Genomic DNA, 14753 nt, shown 5'->3' on the forward strand with positions numbered 1-14753 from the left:
CACTTTCTGAGATTCATAAAACTGCACAGTTATTGGTGTACTTTTATGTTTAGATGTTAAAACTAAATAAGAAACACTACATTAAAAAATACATTTATCTAGTTAAAAAGTTGAGCTGATTTAAAGAAAAATATTAAGAGTAGAAAAAAGTTAGTATGTATGGTAAAATTTCTGAAGGTACATGTTAAGATTAAACTTTAAGCAACAGAGACTTGTCCTTCTGGTCAAGATGGAGTAACAGGATTTGGATTTGTCCTTCCACTTAAATCAATTTTTTAAAAGATTTTATTTATTTATTTGACAGAGAGAGAGAGAAAGTGTGCACATGCACTCGGGGGTAGGGGCAGAGAGAGAGAGAAAGGCAGACTCCCTGCTGAGCAGGGAGCCCAATGCAGGGGCTTGATCCCAGAACTCTGGGATCATGACCTGAGCCAAACAAAGGCAGACGCTGCTTAACTGACTGAGCTACCCAGGTGCCCCAAAACAATTTTTAAAAATGTTCCCTCTGTCTCTGAGTCTCTCTCTGTCAAATAAATAAATAAAATCTTTAAAAAAAAAATGGGCAAAAGCCTTAGACACTTTATCAAAGCAGACATACTGATGATAAAGAAGCACAAGGAAAGGTGCTCAACATCTTTAGTCATTAGAGAAATGTAAATTAAAACTACAAGATAACCATCACATACCTATCACAAAGGTTAGAATGAAAGCATGACTAAAGATGCTGGGAAGAAGGGAGAGCCACTGGAACCCTCATTCACTGCCTATGGGAATGCAGGATAGTGCCATCACAGTTGGTCAGTTTCTTAAAAAGTTAAACATACACCTACCATAAGACTCAGCTATTTCACTCACAGGTATTGATCCCAGACAAATTAAAGCATATGTCCATACAAAGACTTACACAGAGATATTCATAGCATCTTTGTTTATAATAGCCCCAAACTAGAAACAAAAATTTCAATCAACAAATGGATGGATAAACAAACTCCATGACAAACTGTGCTAAACGACTGGATATCCACTTGCATAAAATCAAATGCTTTTAATCAACAGTTAGATAAGGTTAAGAAATTCTTGTTATGAACACAGCTTTTGGAAGAACCAGTACTTTCCAGCACAGCTTTCATAGGTGTTTGGTTTTTTTTAAGGTAGTATCATTGGTGCTATTGGCTTTCTGTAGCTATACTGTTCTGCCGCCATGTATCAATTCATTGTGCCATTTTGAAGGAAACTTCTGCCCATAATGTAGTACACAATAATGAGTTTTAATTCCCCCTGATAATTGTATGCAATTTCCTTCCAGGAAGGATACTCATAACAGCTTAGAGAAAGCGACATAGTGTATTAGGAAGAATATGGGCTTTGATTCAGATCCGAAGTGTCAACATACTAAAGTTACTACTTTACTAAACCTGTTTTTCCATATTTTTAAATTATTTTAGTCTCAGTTCAGGTGCATAAAATGTATATGATACCACCATTTACGGCTGTTAGGGAAAAATTAAGTGAGATAATATATGAAAGCTCTTGGCCAAATAAGTAGATTCTCAACAAACATTGGTTCCACGCCACCACTACCATCTCCACTCTCAATCCAGAGATGCCCAACGTGGCTTCATTTCTAGACATATTAAAAAGATGATTTTGATTAATTTGGATCATTTATATACATGTATGTATACCTAATATACACACACACATATACATATATACATATGTGTATATATTTTGTTGGCATTCAAAAATTATACATGGGAACTGAAAGAAAAATTATTTAGAACCCATTCTATATCATATACTGTACACTATAATGACATAATAATTTGTAGCAAATATCACAATATTCTAAGATATTTTAAAAATTTTATATTATAAAACACTTCTGCTTCACTTCTACTCCTATGTTTGTTGCAGCATTATTTACAAAAGCCAAGATGTGGAAGGAGCCCACGTGTCCACTGATAGATGAATGGATAAGGAAGATGTGGTATATATACACAATGGACTGTTTTTCAGCCATAAAAGAGAATGAAATCTTGCCATTTGCGACAACATGGATGGACCTAGAGGGTACTATTATGCTGAGTGAAACACATCAGACAGAGAAAAACAAATACCATATGATTTCACTTGTACATAGAATCTAAAGACAAAACAAAATTAGAAAAAAATAAACAAAAAACAGAAATGGTCCCATTAATATAGAGAATAAACCAGTGGGTGCCAAAGGGGGAGGAAATGGGGGAATGGACAAAATGTGTGAAGGAGAGTGGGAGATACAGACTTCCAATTATGGAATGGAAAAGTCATAAGGATGAAAGGTATGGCATAGAGAACGTAGTCAATGGTATTTAATAGTGTTGTATGGTGACAGAAGGTAGCTCTACTTGTGAGCAAAGCATAACATGTAGAGTTGTTGAATCACTATGCTGTCTTGAAACTAATGTAACAGGTATCAACTATATAGCAATGAAAAAAAATTTAAACACTTCTAAAAAAAACAAAAAACCAACCCACTTCTAATTTGTAGGTCAGATAGGATGGACAAAATGATGCTGCACAGTGATCTAAGTACAGATAAACATGTGTGTCATGTCCTGAAATATTCTGACATATCAAAAGATTAAAATACTAATTACTAAACTTTAAATTCCAACAGGCTTCCTATCACTTCTGTAAAGTGTGATGAGATGTTTATAAAGTGACTTTTAATGTAAGCTGTGTTCTACTTTATATACAATAACACTTTAATGAAAGAGGTAAGACTAGCAATGTTAAGGGCTTTAAGAGTTAAGTATGGATATCTCTATACTTAAACACTTTACACCAAGGGCTTATTTAGTCCTGTGTTAATCAAGAGAAAACATTTTTTTCCCCTCTATAATGCTATCAACTCTAAAGAGGTAAATAATGTGTATATTTAAAGGAGATTGCCTTCTGAGTATTCTAAGGTTAGGTTTTAAAGTAACATAAAACACACACACATAAAATCTGATTACACATTTTATAAATGCTAAGAAGTATTTCCAAAATTAATTTTTAAACATGTATTAAGTTACATGTGAAATTTGATTATGAAAAACCTGATTCTTTCTAGAATTCAGTACTTTCAAAGGATCAATATGCAACCCTCAAACATTTTTAGTAAAGAAAACTTAATTGTAAACACTGAGCTTTTCCAAGGTAGATGACTATTACAAAGTTCAGTAGAAAATCAATATAGCATTTTAGTTGGAATTTGCTCATTAAACACCCACAGCTCTAATGCAAATTATGATGGAATGAATAAAGCAAATACGCATGCTTCTTTCTTTTTATTAAATGTAAAATCTACTGTTAATTGCATCTCGTATGTCATACAAACTTTTCTCCTTAACTATTAAATAGAAGCTTTAACAAAAGTCATTAGAGATTCTCTTTCTTTGACTTGAATAAATTTCAATATTTGTTCAGTAAAGGTTCACAGCAGTTAAATTACATTAACAAATATTATTAGCTACTATGTAAGCCAACCAAGTAAAATACTTATATTGTAGGTAAAACAAATCATTGGGTGTTTACAATAATATTTGGATATCTCCATTTTTAAACATGGTTATCAAATATCCTATAATTCCTAGGCAAATTCGAGGAAGATTCTGAGAGGATCACCCCCCCCCCCCGCAACACCAAATACTCAAATTTGTTTAGTAAGCTAATTGTTTTCTAATATGGGCAAAAGTAAATATGAAGAAGCTGAACCATACTAAGTATGAGTTTATTGAGTCAAGACAGAGTACATATTTTCTTAGTAGAACCCAAGTCTATTGACAATCCCATATTCTACACTTCTCATACTACTTTTAAAATACAATAGAAGTGAGGCAGTGTATTGGAAAACATTCTAGTTTAAACACTGGATCATGATTCTCTAAATAACATAATTTGGAGGATAGACATTTACCAAGAAAAAGAATCCATTTGTTAACACCCTCAAGGTAGTTATAGAAATAGAAAAGGCTGAACTAAAGCAAAGGAAAAAGATATCATCAAGATTTGAAACATATAAAATAATCACTGATTACAATTCATGTTCCAAAATTCTAAGTAACAAATATAGATAACAGTTTTATGAAAGACAGGTCTTTTATTATATTTGAAAGAATTTCAGATTTTCTGGGTATCTACTGCTTTACCTGTTAAATGGATTCCTTGCAAATATGCTAGTGTTTTATGAAACCACCATATATTCCAGAACCATAAACATTACACTACCTCTTTTAATTTCCTTAGAAATTATAATTTCTCTCTTTGAATAAATCAGTTATTGAAAATTTAAACATAGATGGTAAATGTCCTACACCAATAGAAAATTAACCAACCTACTCCAAGTAGTTTGATGCCTCTGTTTTTTCTTTTACAGACCAGACTATTTTTTCTAAAGCTGTATTTGAATGTTCAACATTTTATGTGATTATTTTGTAAATAACCTTTTCTGATTAAAATAATACAGGCTCATTGTAAAAATATAGAGACAGAAATATTTTACATAATCTTGTAACTTTCTGTGTATACTTAAACACAATATATTCCTATATTCTTCAGTATTCTTCAAAAATATGAAATACTACATGGGATTTTATCATTTGGACATGCCATATTTGAAGGAACTAAGATACTCCTAGTATTAGATTTTACACTGTTCTCATTTGTTCACTATATAAATAATACTGTAATGAACATCTTTGTATGCAAATCTCTATGTATAGACATAGCTAATTACTGAGGCAAATTCCTAGAAGTATGGTTACTGCATTAAGTATCAGCTTCTTAAGCTCTTAATACACACTTTCAAATTTTCCTCTGTAAAGCTGCTGGTACATATATACTTATCAACAGTATGGAAACTGTAAAAAATTAATTAGAAAAATATACAAATAGTAAGTTTTAGTAGCAAAACTATAAAATAAGAACGTTTTTTTTGCAAAACCCTGAATTATTATATACATGTACTTAGTACAGAAAACTCAGATATGTAAGAATATTTTCTAAGAATATCCTATTTACATTCAAACACTTAATATATCTGATATTAGAGCTAAAAATGTTATTGTGAGATAAGCTTATCCCAGAAGTATTAAAACCAGTATCAATTATTTTATGCACTTTTGAAATACAATTTTTAGAGGTACTCAACTTACTTTCTGCATAAAATATCTAAATTTTAATTAAATATCAATATGAAAATTCTATAAAATATAACTGCTATCTAAAATTTTTCCAAGATCATTTCTTCTTCAGAATTAACTAAACATATGGAAAAAGTCTTAAGAATCATTTTCTGAAAATTTTTCTGTTATTCTAATTAGATGATATGCTCTCAACTGCTTGACACCAGGGTAAATTTCATAGTATACCAGACCTAATTAAATATTTCAATTGTTGGTTATTTTTATGCATAATGCTTTCTTTGTTTACTCAATGTTTGTTTTTTCCAAAAAAATTACAAACTTTCCTAGGGAAAGAGCTTACAAAATTGGCCATACTCTACCCTCAAGCATTATTTCATGTGGCACTCATCATAATTAATCCTGATTTACACCCACAGGATTCTGCAGCCAAAGATGATAATATAATCAATATTCCACCCCATCAGTATTTCTAACTGCTATATTTCACAGAATTGGGCTTTTTGTTTTTATCTGAAACAACTAGTCATATTCTTGAAATCCTTTTTCCTTCCAAATTAAAAGATGATGTGGATATGAAAAAATCCATATAGGGATACCTGGGTGGCTCAGATGGGTAAGCATCTGCCTTCAGCTCAGGTCCTGGGATCAAGCCCCATGTTGGGCTCCCAGCTTAGCGGGGAGTCTCCTTCTCCATTTTCCTCTGCCTCTCCCCCTGCTTGTGCTCTCTCTGTCTCTGTCTCTCTCTCAAATGAATAAATAAAATCTTAAAAAAAAAAAAGAAAAAATCTATCTATCTATCTATCTATCTATCTATCTATCTATCTATCTATCTATCTATATGTATTTCTCCATTATAATACTGTGAATACATTTCAGTGTTAGATTACAGGCTATCATATTTTAGTAATGCCCATTATATACACAGAAAAATAGTATTCTAACATATTATTTTTTAAAAGTAAGTATTACATTATCTTCCTCTGATATATAAAACTCACTCTTGTTTTTTTTTTTTTTTTTTTTTAAGATTTTTTATTTATTTGACAGAGAGAGACACAGCGAGAGAGGGAACACAAGCAGGGGGAGTGGGAGAGGGAGAAGCAGGCTTCTCGGGGCTCGATCCCAGGACTGGGGATCATGACCTGAGCCGAAGGCAGACGCTTAACGACTGAGCCACCCAGGCGTCCCTCACTCTTGTTCTTAATCATTAGATGGTCAATATCATCTGAGATATGGTATACAGTAATAAATACTTTTTTTGAAAAGAGAACAATGTAAATGTTTTCTATGACACAACTTTTATTTTTCAATGTTAATTGGTTGTAGTGTCTTAATGTATTTGCTATAATGGTTATATATCTATACTTTTAACATTTATATGTTAACCTAGAAAAACTTAAGTTGCAAGTTTCACGGATTCTATGTTCTGATGCTTTGGGCAATTACAATTAAACTCCTCTCCTTCCTACCAAAAACAAATGAACATTCTCTGTAATAAGAAGAGCTTGACAAAATTTTTTTTAATTTATAAAATATCAGTCTAAATTTGGGCGCAGAGAAAAGAATCTATGTTTAAAGAGCTAAGCTGTAAAAAGCAGATTAAATGCTTGCAGAATCAGTACAGCAAGATAAGCAAATTATGTAGCCACTGAATTATATGTAAAATGTAACTAAGATAGATAGATGGATGGAGAGAGAGAGAGAGAGAGAGAGAGATTTATAAACACAAGACTTAGGAACTAAGGAGTTCTTTTGGCTAAAACCCAATATTGGCCTTATTTCAGTTTAATTGGAAGAGGATCTCAAATTCATCTTCTCCATGAGATATCAGGAACCTGGATTTCTCTTTGTACCAAAGGTTAATAAGAAATGTGTCTGCAAAAGTCAAACAGCATTAAATACCAAAAACTGATTATTATTCTACAGGAGTTGTTCTGTCATTCATAATCTCTCCATGCTCCAACCTTCCACAGCTAATCTTTAATGGATGACATGCAAGAAAGAAAAATAACTAACATATAAAGCAGAGATTCTAAAGTGAACATTTAAGAAATAGAAAAAATAAGGCTTTTAAAGAAATATATTTTAAACATAACAAAATAACATAAAAAACTAAATATTCTTATGTATAAAATTTAAACATAATGCCCACTGAGCTTATTTAGGAAAACTGAAAAGGTTTAATTGAACAAGTTATTTTTAAACTTATAACTACATTACTGACCTAAGAGTAAATTAATGGTTGCAACAGGCCATACAATACTGTCACTGTCAAACTCAAAACAAATTTTGAAGTGTTTGTGGTTTAAACATTTTATTTAGATGAAAAAAAGTAGTAAAAAGTAGAGAGTCAATGTTTCTGCTGTGCTTCTCTAAAATATTCCCTAGTATTTAAAGGTCATATATGTCAATGATTTTCAAATAATCTTATCTACATGTACAATTTAGTGAGTTAAAACACAGTAAAAAGTCCTAAGTAGCTCCAACGAGATTTTCCAGTGTTAACACATAGGGAATGACCTGGTCATTTCAGCTTTTGCTAAGTAAGTAAGACCTACTTACTATATATTTTTCCTTTATTTTTTTTTTGTAAAGATTTAAAAAAATAATTTTCATATTTTCAAACTTTTTAAGTAAGGTTAAATCTTAAAATCAAGGGAAATTGAAAACTGTGGAGATAAATGAAATAAAAATACTTGATAAATTATTTTTAAAAAAGAAATACGTATCAATCCTTCGAGAAACAAAACCATATATAAATAGTTATGGGATAGTTACTTAGTATTAGGTACACTTTGAGTATATCTCAAGGAGTCTTGAGAAAGCAAGATGATGACACCATCATCTTGAGTGCCTTCTATGGGTTAAGCATTTCATAAACATCATCTCACTTAAATGTCACAGCAACCTATAAAATAAGTTTTAACCAAAGCTTAGTCAGGCTGTCACTTACACATGATAAGTGGTAAAAAGATTAGAACAAAGGTCTGAATCCAAAGTCTGAACATTTAATCACTACCTATTTCAACAGTGTATTATGAGTGAAAAGTGATTGCAGTCAAAAAGAAATGTCTGAAATCCCAAATCTATCTTATTTGCTGGCGTATACCCAGTGCCTAACACAATGCCTGGTACATAATGACCCTTCAATAAATATTTCTTGTTTGATTTTTAAAGAAATTAGCTTAGTTCCTATAAAGTGCCTAATAAAAATAGTAATGATGGTGATGTCAAAAAAGGGGAGGGTAAAAGGGTCAACCATTTGAGATTTTATCACAATAGAGGAAAAAACTGAGTTTCAAACTCTCATGAGATCACATCAGAGTGACAGTATTCACATTATGTAGAAGCCAACAAGGAAGTAAAGGAAAGAGGATAACACTATTTTAACAGTTTACATGAAGGTTTATTATCGGTATACATTAGATTAAAGCCCAAAGCTTTTGTATCCCATTTCTTTTATTTTGGATTCGCATTTAAGTAAAATGCGAAAAAATCTTTCCATGACTTCAGATATTATCAAAGATTTAAGAATTTTATAAAGATAGAAATAATCAATATTACTATTAGCTACAACTTACTGAGTACCAGTTATATATTAGGTGCTTTTATATATTATCTATAATCCTTAAAATTATCTGGTAAATTAGTTAATATTCACATCTTACATGGGAGAAAGTAAACCTGAAGAAGCTAATAAGTAACCTGCCCAAAGGCACACAGCTGGTATTAAGTATCAAAGCTGTGATTTGAACCTCGGTCAATCTGATTCCAAGGCTTCTGGTTTTCCCATTATTTCAATGTGCCTCACAGAGAACTTATGTGGTTTTGACTACACCAGATTATTTTTGTTTTTTTTAAGATTTCATTTATTTGTCAAAGAGAGAGAGAGAGCACAAGCAGGGGGAGCGGCAGGCAGAGGGAGAAGGAGGCTCCCCACCGAGCAGGGAGCCTGATGCAGGACTCGATCCCAGGACCCTGGGATCATGACCTGAGCCAAAGGCAGACGCTTAACTGACTAAGCCACCCAGGCCTCCCGACTACACCAGATTCTTATTCTTATATTCAATCAGGTGGGAAGAAATATATACATAAGTTACATAATACACATAAAGACAAAAACAAATGAGAAAATCTGAAAGACAACAAAAATGGCGTAGGTAAAATGACAAGATTAGATCATAGCCATCATATAAATTTCATAAAACTTTGGTTTATGTGGTCTTTATATATCAAACCTATCACAGGAGTCATCCTAAGATTAGAAAGCAAGCAACTTTTTAAAAAAATCACATCTTTAGTGATTAGCAATACTAATCTCTAATCATAGTAGTACTAATACTAAATCTAATCCATACTCATTGCAGAAAACTTGAAAGGGCAGAAAACTTAATTGAAACATTAATACATCTATTAATAACTACCCAAATTTGCCTTTTGTTTCATATAATGTACATGTATAAATATATTTAACAATATTATACTTAAATACAGTTTTCCCCTACTTTTCACTTAACGTTGTTGTGAAGATCTTCTCATATCACCAAATATTATTCAGAAATGGTTTTTAGTTATTGCATGATGTCGGACAGCATAAACGTATCTTAATTTATTTAACCATTCTGTTAGTGTTTAATTGATTTTAATTTTCTGGCTATCCTAACAAATACTGATATGAATATTCTTTTTTTTTTTTTTAAAGATTTTATTTATTTATTTGAGACAGAGAGAATGAGAGAGAGAGAGCACATGAGAGGGGGGAGGGTCAGAGGGAGAAGCAGGCTCCCTGTCAAGCAGGGAGCCCGATGCGGGACTCGATTCCGGGACTCCAGGATCATGACCTGAGCCGGAGGCAGTCGCTTAACCAACTGAGCCACCCGGGCGCCCCTGATATGAATATTCTTACATATAAATCTTTGTATCATATATTGCAAGGAAATGGCTCCTATTTCCTTTGAGGACCTCATATTTTAATTAACATTTTATTTGAAAAATCTATAAACATACATTTTTGTATCTTATTTGCAATTTCCAATGGTTAAGAGATTTTTTGCATGTATTTCTTCTAATGGTGGGATATCTTGATATTTTTAAACATTTATTTTCCGCTTAAGTACATCATAATACATAAATGTGTATACATATTTATAATATACTTAACCAAGTACACTTTTTATTTTGAATATGAAAATAAGCAATGAAAGATACAAACATCAATATGTGGATTTTTTTTATTCTCATTTTATGGATTATTATCCTTCCATATGATACTAAAGAAAATATTTTTCACATGTAATCATATTCCTATAATGTTCCTCTTTCTATTAAGGTACTGACATAGTTGTTTTTGTTACTATGTTTTGCTTTTTGACTACACTTACTACCAGTTGGGTAGAAAATAAGCTATTTAAGACTATATGTGTGAGAAAATATGAAAAAATGATGAGTCTATCAAGAATCACTTAATGAATTTCTTATAGTTGCAAACCAATGGATTTCTTAAGCAATTCAGTTTTTTAAAAAAATTTTGACATATTACGATGATGATTCTAATGTCACAAGTAAAATATGTTTAATCTTTTTTAGTAGGACTGAAACATTAAAAAGATACACATTGAAAATTTATACTTTAAATAACTTTAGAGGATTTTCATTTTTGTCATTTTTGTAACTAAATGGTTGGATGTATCTCTTTTAACTCGATTGCTTTGTTCCAGAGAAACTATATAGCACTGCTATTTTTATCAATTTAGGAGGCTACCAAAAAATACTAAACATTTTTCAAACATTTACTAAAATAATATTGTATCATTAATAAGAAATATTTGATTAACAATAATCGTAAGGCAATCAAATTCTTTCCAATTTATGCATGCATGATTCATACTATTTATTCAAAGGGAAGTCTTAAATATATACAAATAAGTAAATATTTGAAGTAGATGATTAGCTATATCATACAAAAGTTTTAAGAGTAGATAATACTGCTTAATGACTTTTCCCCTCCAAGACATAAATCATCTATGCAGACATATCAATTCATGCTTTTCATCAGTGAAATGTCCTAAATGGCCTAAATTGTGCCAAATTACTCCTGTAAGGCACATGCAGTCATATTATGATACAAACTCCTTCAAACAAATGTACTTCTTTTAATACCTTCCTAGCAATTAGTATACACATATTTGATTATAAAAAACCAAGACACTTCCAAATTGTTCCAAATTTGTATCTGAATTATTCATTTTAAATATATTGTTAATTTTCCATAAAATATATTAGCCTCATATTTCTCCACTAAATAAGATACAAAAAATTCATGGTAGTTTAACATTAACAGAAAAGCAACAATTTGTTATTTTAGCTGGAGTATTTATTTATGGTAATTTTGGTTTTATTTTCATAGTAATGTTTAGTTCTATTTCGCATAGACAGGCTATACCAGTGAATGTGTCCGACCTAAAATACCAGAATTCTTCCACATATGCAACCAGCCTAATGTAGCTCATAAAATATGATTATAACTTCAAACTAACCACAAAATACAATTTTTTCTTAAAATCATTCCAATTGATACAAAAACGTTAGAATAAGTAACCTTTAAAATGCCTCTGCATGTTAATTTCTATTATACTACGAGATTTCTATCCTTAACATAAAACAGTGTGAGGAAGAGAGTCACAGACTACTGAGAATCATCTGATCTTATCTGTAACATATCACAGATACATTAAAAAAATTTCTCCATGCAAAGACCTGTGAGTAAAGATAGACTCCAAAACATATTTAAGGCAGTCATTTATAATCTTAAACTCTGGCAACCTTTCATTTTAATCTTCCCAGTGAAAATATTATCTCCATCATCATCCACATCATCAGATGAAAATTTATTAATTGCACAAAACAGATTTTTTAATCAAATGTAGGTTTCCATTGGCAATGAATATATGACTATCTTCACACAGAAGAGAAGTATTTCCTCTCAACGAGCTAAAACAATAAGTGGTATTTGAACTGCTGGTTGAAAGGTAGAGGCACTGGTAATCATTATTTTCCCTTGTTTGTTCAGGCCCTTCCAAGAAAACAAACAACCTTTTTGTGATTGGATTGACATGGTGTTAACAATGCATTTAATGCCCAAATCAGTATGAATACAGGTAAAGCTCTCACTAATACCAGTACCAGGATGTTAAAGCCACCTCTTTTCTATGCAGCCAAAAAAAAAAAAAAAGAGAGAGCCTTCCCTCCTTTGGCAAATAAGCTAGTATGCTAGTATTCACCAAGCCACATCATATAATAACCTTGTGTATGATTCTTAAGACCATATGTTAATACTCATCTACTATACCTGCTGTCTTTTCAGCAATGTGAGCTTCTGTTGCTTTCTCCTGGAGTTCCAGCTTAAGCTTTAGTTTTCTCTGTTCCTTATCTTCTTTATACAATTTTTCTTGAAGCTAAAACACATTGAAAAAACACAGATTCTTATTTGAAATATTTCTTGCAGAAATATACTTAATCCCAAAGTAGAAATTATTTTTTCTAAGCCCTTCTATATTACATTTAACTGCCTAAATACGTAACGCCAGGGGGTACCCCATAATATTTAAAATTTTAAGATATTTCATAAAGTAATAATTACCTATAATGATATAGAAATTATAAAAACATTCTGGAGTGGGGGGTGGGGTGGGAGGGATGGGGTGACTGGGTGATAGACACTGGGGAGGGTATGTGCTCTGGTAAGCGCTGTGAATTGTGCAAGACTGTTGAATCTCAGATCTGTACCTCTGAAACAAATAATGCAATATATGTTAAGAAAAAAAAAAGAAGAAGAAGGTAGCAGGAGGGGAAGAATGAAGCGGGGGAAATTGGAGGGGTAGACGAACCATGAGAGACGATAGACTCTGAAAAACAAACTGAGGGTTCTAGAGGGGAGGGGGGTGGGAGGATGGGTTAGCCTGGTGGTGGGTATTGAGGAGGGCACATTCTGCATGGAGCACTGGGTGTTGTGCACAAACAATGAATCATGGAACACTACATCTAAAACTAATGATGTAATGTATGGGGATTAACATAAGAATAAAAAAATAAAAAAAACCATTTTGATATATACTTAATTTGTATGTGTGTATACAGGCAAATGAAATTAAAGAAGGAATAACATAATTATTAAAAATAACTACTGCAAAAACCAATCTGATCTGTTCTTTTGTCTTAAAGCAAAAGACTTGGAAGGCACTATCCTAATAAAATAACGGACAGCACCGCTTTACAGCTTCTCTTAGTAATTCTAATATTTTGAAACAAAATTAATTAAGATAATAATCTTAATATGTGAAACAAATCTCCTTTGAGAATGCTATCCCATCATATTCCATTTAAATTGGCACTGGCACCTCATTTATAACTGGCATGTAATAAATAATTGCTAAATGAGAATACAGAAAATATCTCCTGCTTTCATACAGAACCCCTCAAATGTTTTTTGTTTTTTGTTTTTTTAATTTCTCCCTTGGCTTTTGTCATTTGTGTTGTTTTCCGTCAGGCACGATCAACATTCCTAACAACATGCTTCGGTATGATTAGGTCAAAAAACTAGAATATTAAAATCAGAAAGGTATGTAGAGGTATGCAGAGGTTAAAAAAACAGAAGGCATAGAATATGAACATTATTCAATAACACTTAAAGCTCAAAGAAATGTAACTAGAAAGAGTCAGGAAAGATAAAACATGACATGACAAATTGGATTGGGCAAAATGCAGCAGTATATAACAACACAAGGAATGTGACAATATTGCCAAGCCTTATGACTTTAAAGTTTAATTACATATATCACTGAGGTGAAATACAGGGCATCGATACTAATAAAAAAAGAAAAAAAAACGTAAGTAACACGAAATCAGTACATTGCATTTCTCACTTTCCATAATACTGAAGTAAACTTTTACTACAGTAAAACTTGAATCTTTTCTTTAGGTACCTACTCTGGGCATCATAGATTTATGAAAAAGGAAGTGATATCACAGGCCAGCCAGGGAGGAAATTAAAGAAATTGCTTTTTATAGCCAATGTCTCACCTCAGTCATACTCTGATGGTATGGTATGGCGACAACATAAAGCTATACCACTGAAGGATGAAAGTACAGCATGAAACTGAATTATGATGGGCAACAAAGCAAACTTAGGTCAACAGCTAAAGGCACACTGTACAATTATCAGACTTTCTATATTGTACCTTTTTATTGCTTGCTCTGAGAATGTCCAATTCTTTTAGAAGAAATGCTATTTTCTTCTCTTTATCTAAGTCTGAAGTAACTTGACAAGGGATCATACACTCACAATGCAAATGATTCTCTCTATGTTCCATAATGCTGCAATAAAAAAAACTGTTAAACAATATACACATATGATTTCTACTATACAGGAGCTATAAGTTTTACAGTGCAAATGAGGGAGACAAATTTAATTTTAACAAAGAACATGTAAAGCTACTTAATTTTAAATTTCTCTTTTTATACAGTGTTAAGAAAATACTATGGATCAAAAAGAATAAATACATCAATTTCACAGAGGTACTA

The 14753-nt window shown here is 31.8% G+C and overlaps 1 protein-coding gene across 8 annotated transcripts in view; it reads right to left on the reverse strand.

The window, feature by feature from the left end:
• The window catches only part of MIPOL1 (mirror-image polydactyly 1), a 321775-nt gene that overhangs the window by 219467 nt on the left and 87555 nt on the right, over positions 1-14753 (reverse strand). For all 8 annotated transcript variants that reach the window (XM_034992341.1, XM_034992340.1, XM_034992339.1 and 5 more), the window contains 2 exons: positions 14411-14546; positions 12523-12628 (listed from right to left, as the gene is read on the reverse strand). In XM_034992341.1, coding sequence (XP_034848232.1) covers positions 12523-12628; positions 14411-14546 — 242 coding nt within the window. The remainder of the gene's footprint in view (positions 1-12522; positions 12629-14410; positions 14547-14753) is intronic.

This window comes from Mirounga leonina, unplaced genomic scaffold (genome assembly GCF_011800145.1).
Source record: "Mirounga leonina isolate KUSES-001 unplaced genomic scaffold, KU_Mleo_1.0 Mir_82, whole genome shotgun sequence".
NCBI lineage: Eukaryota > Metazoa > Chordata > Mammalia > Carnivora > Phocidae > Mirounga > Mirounga leonina.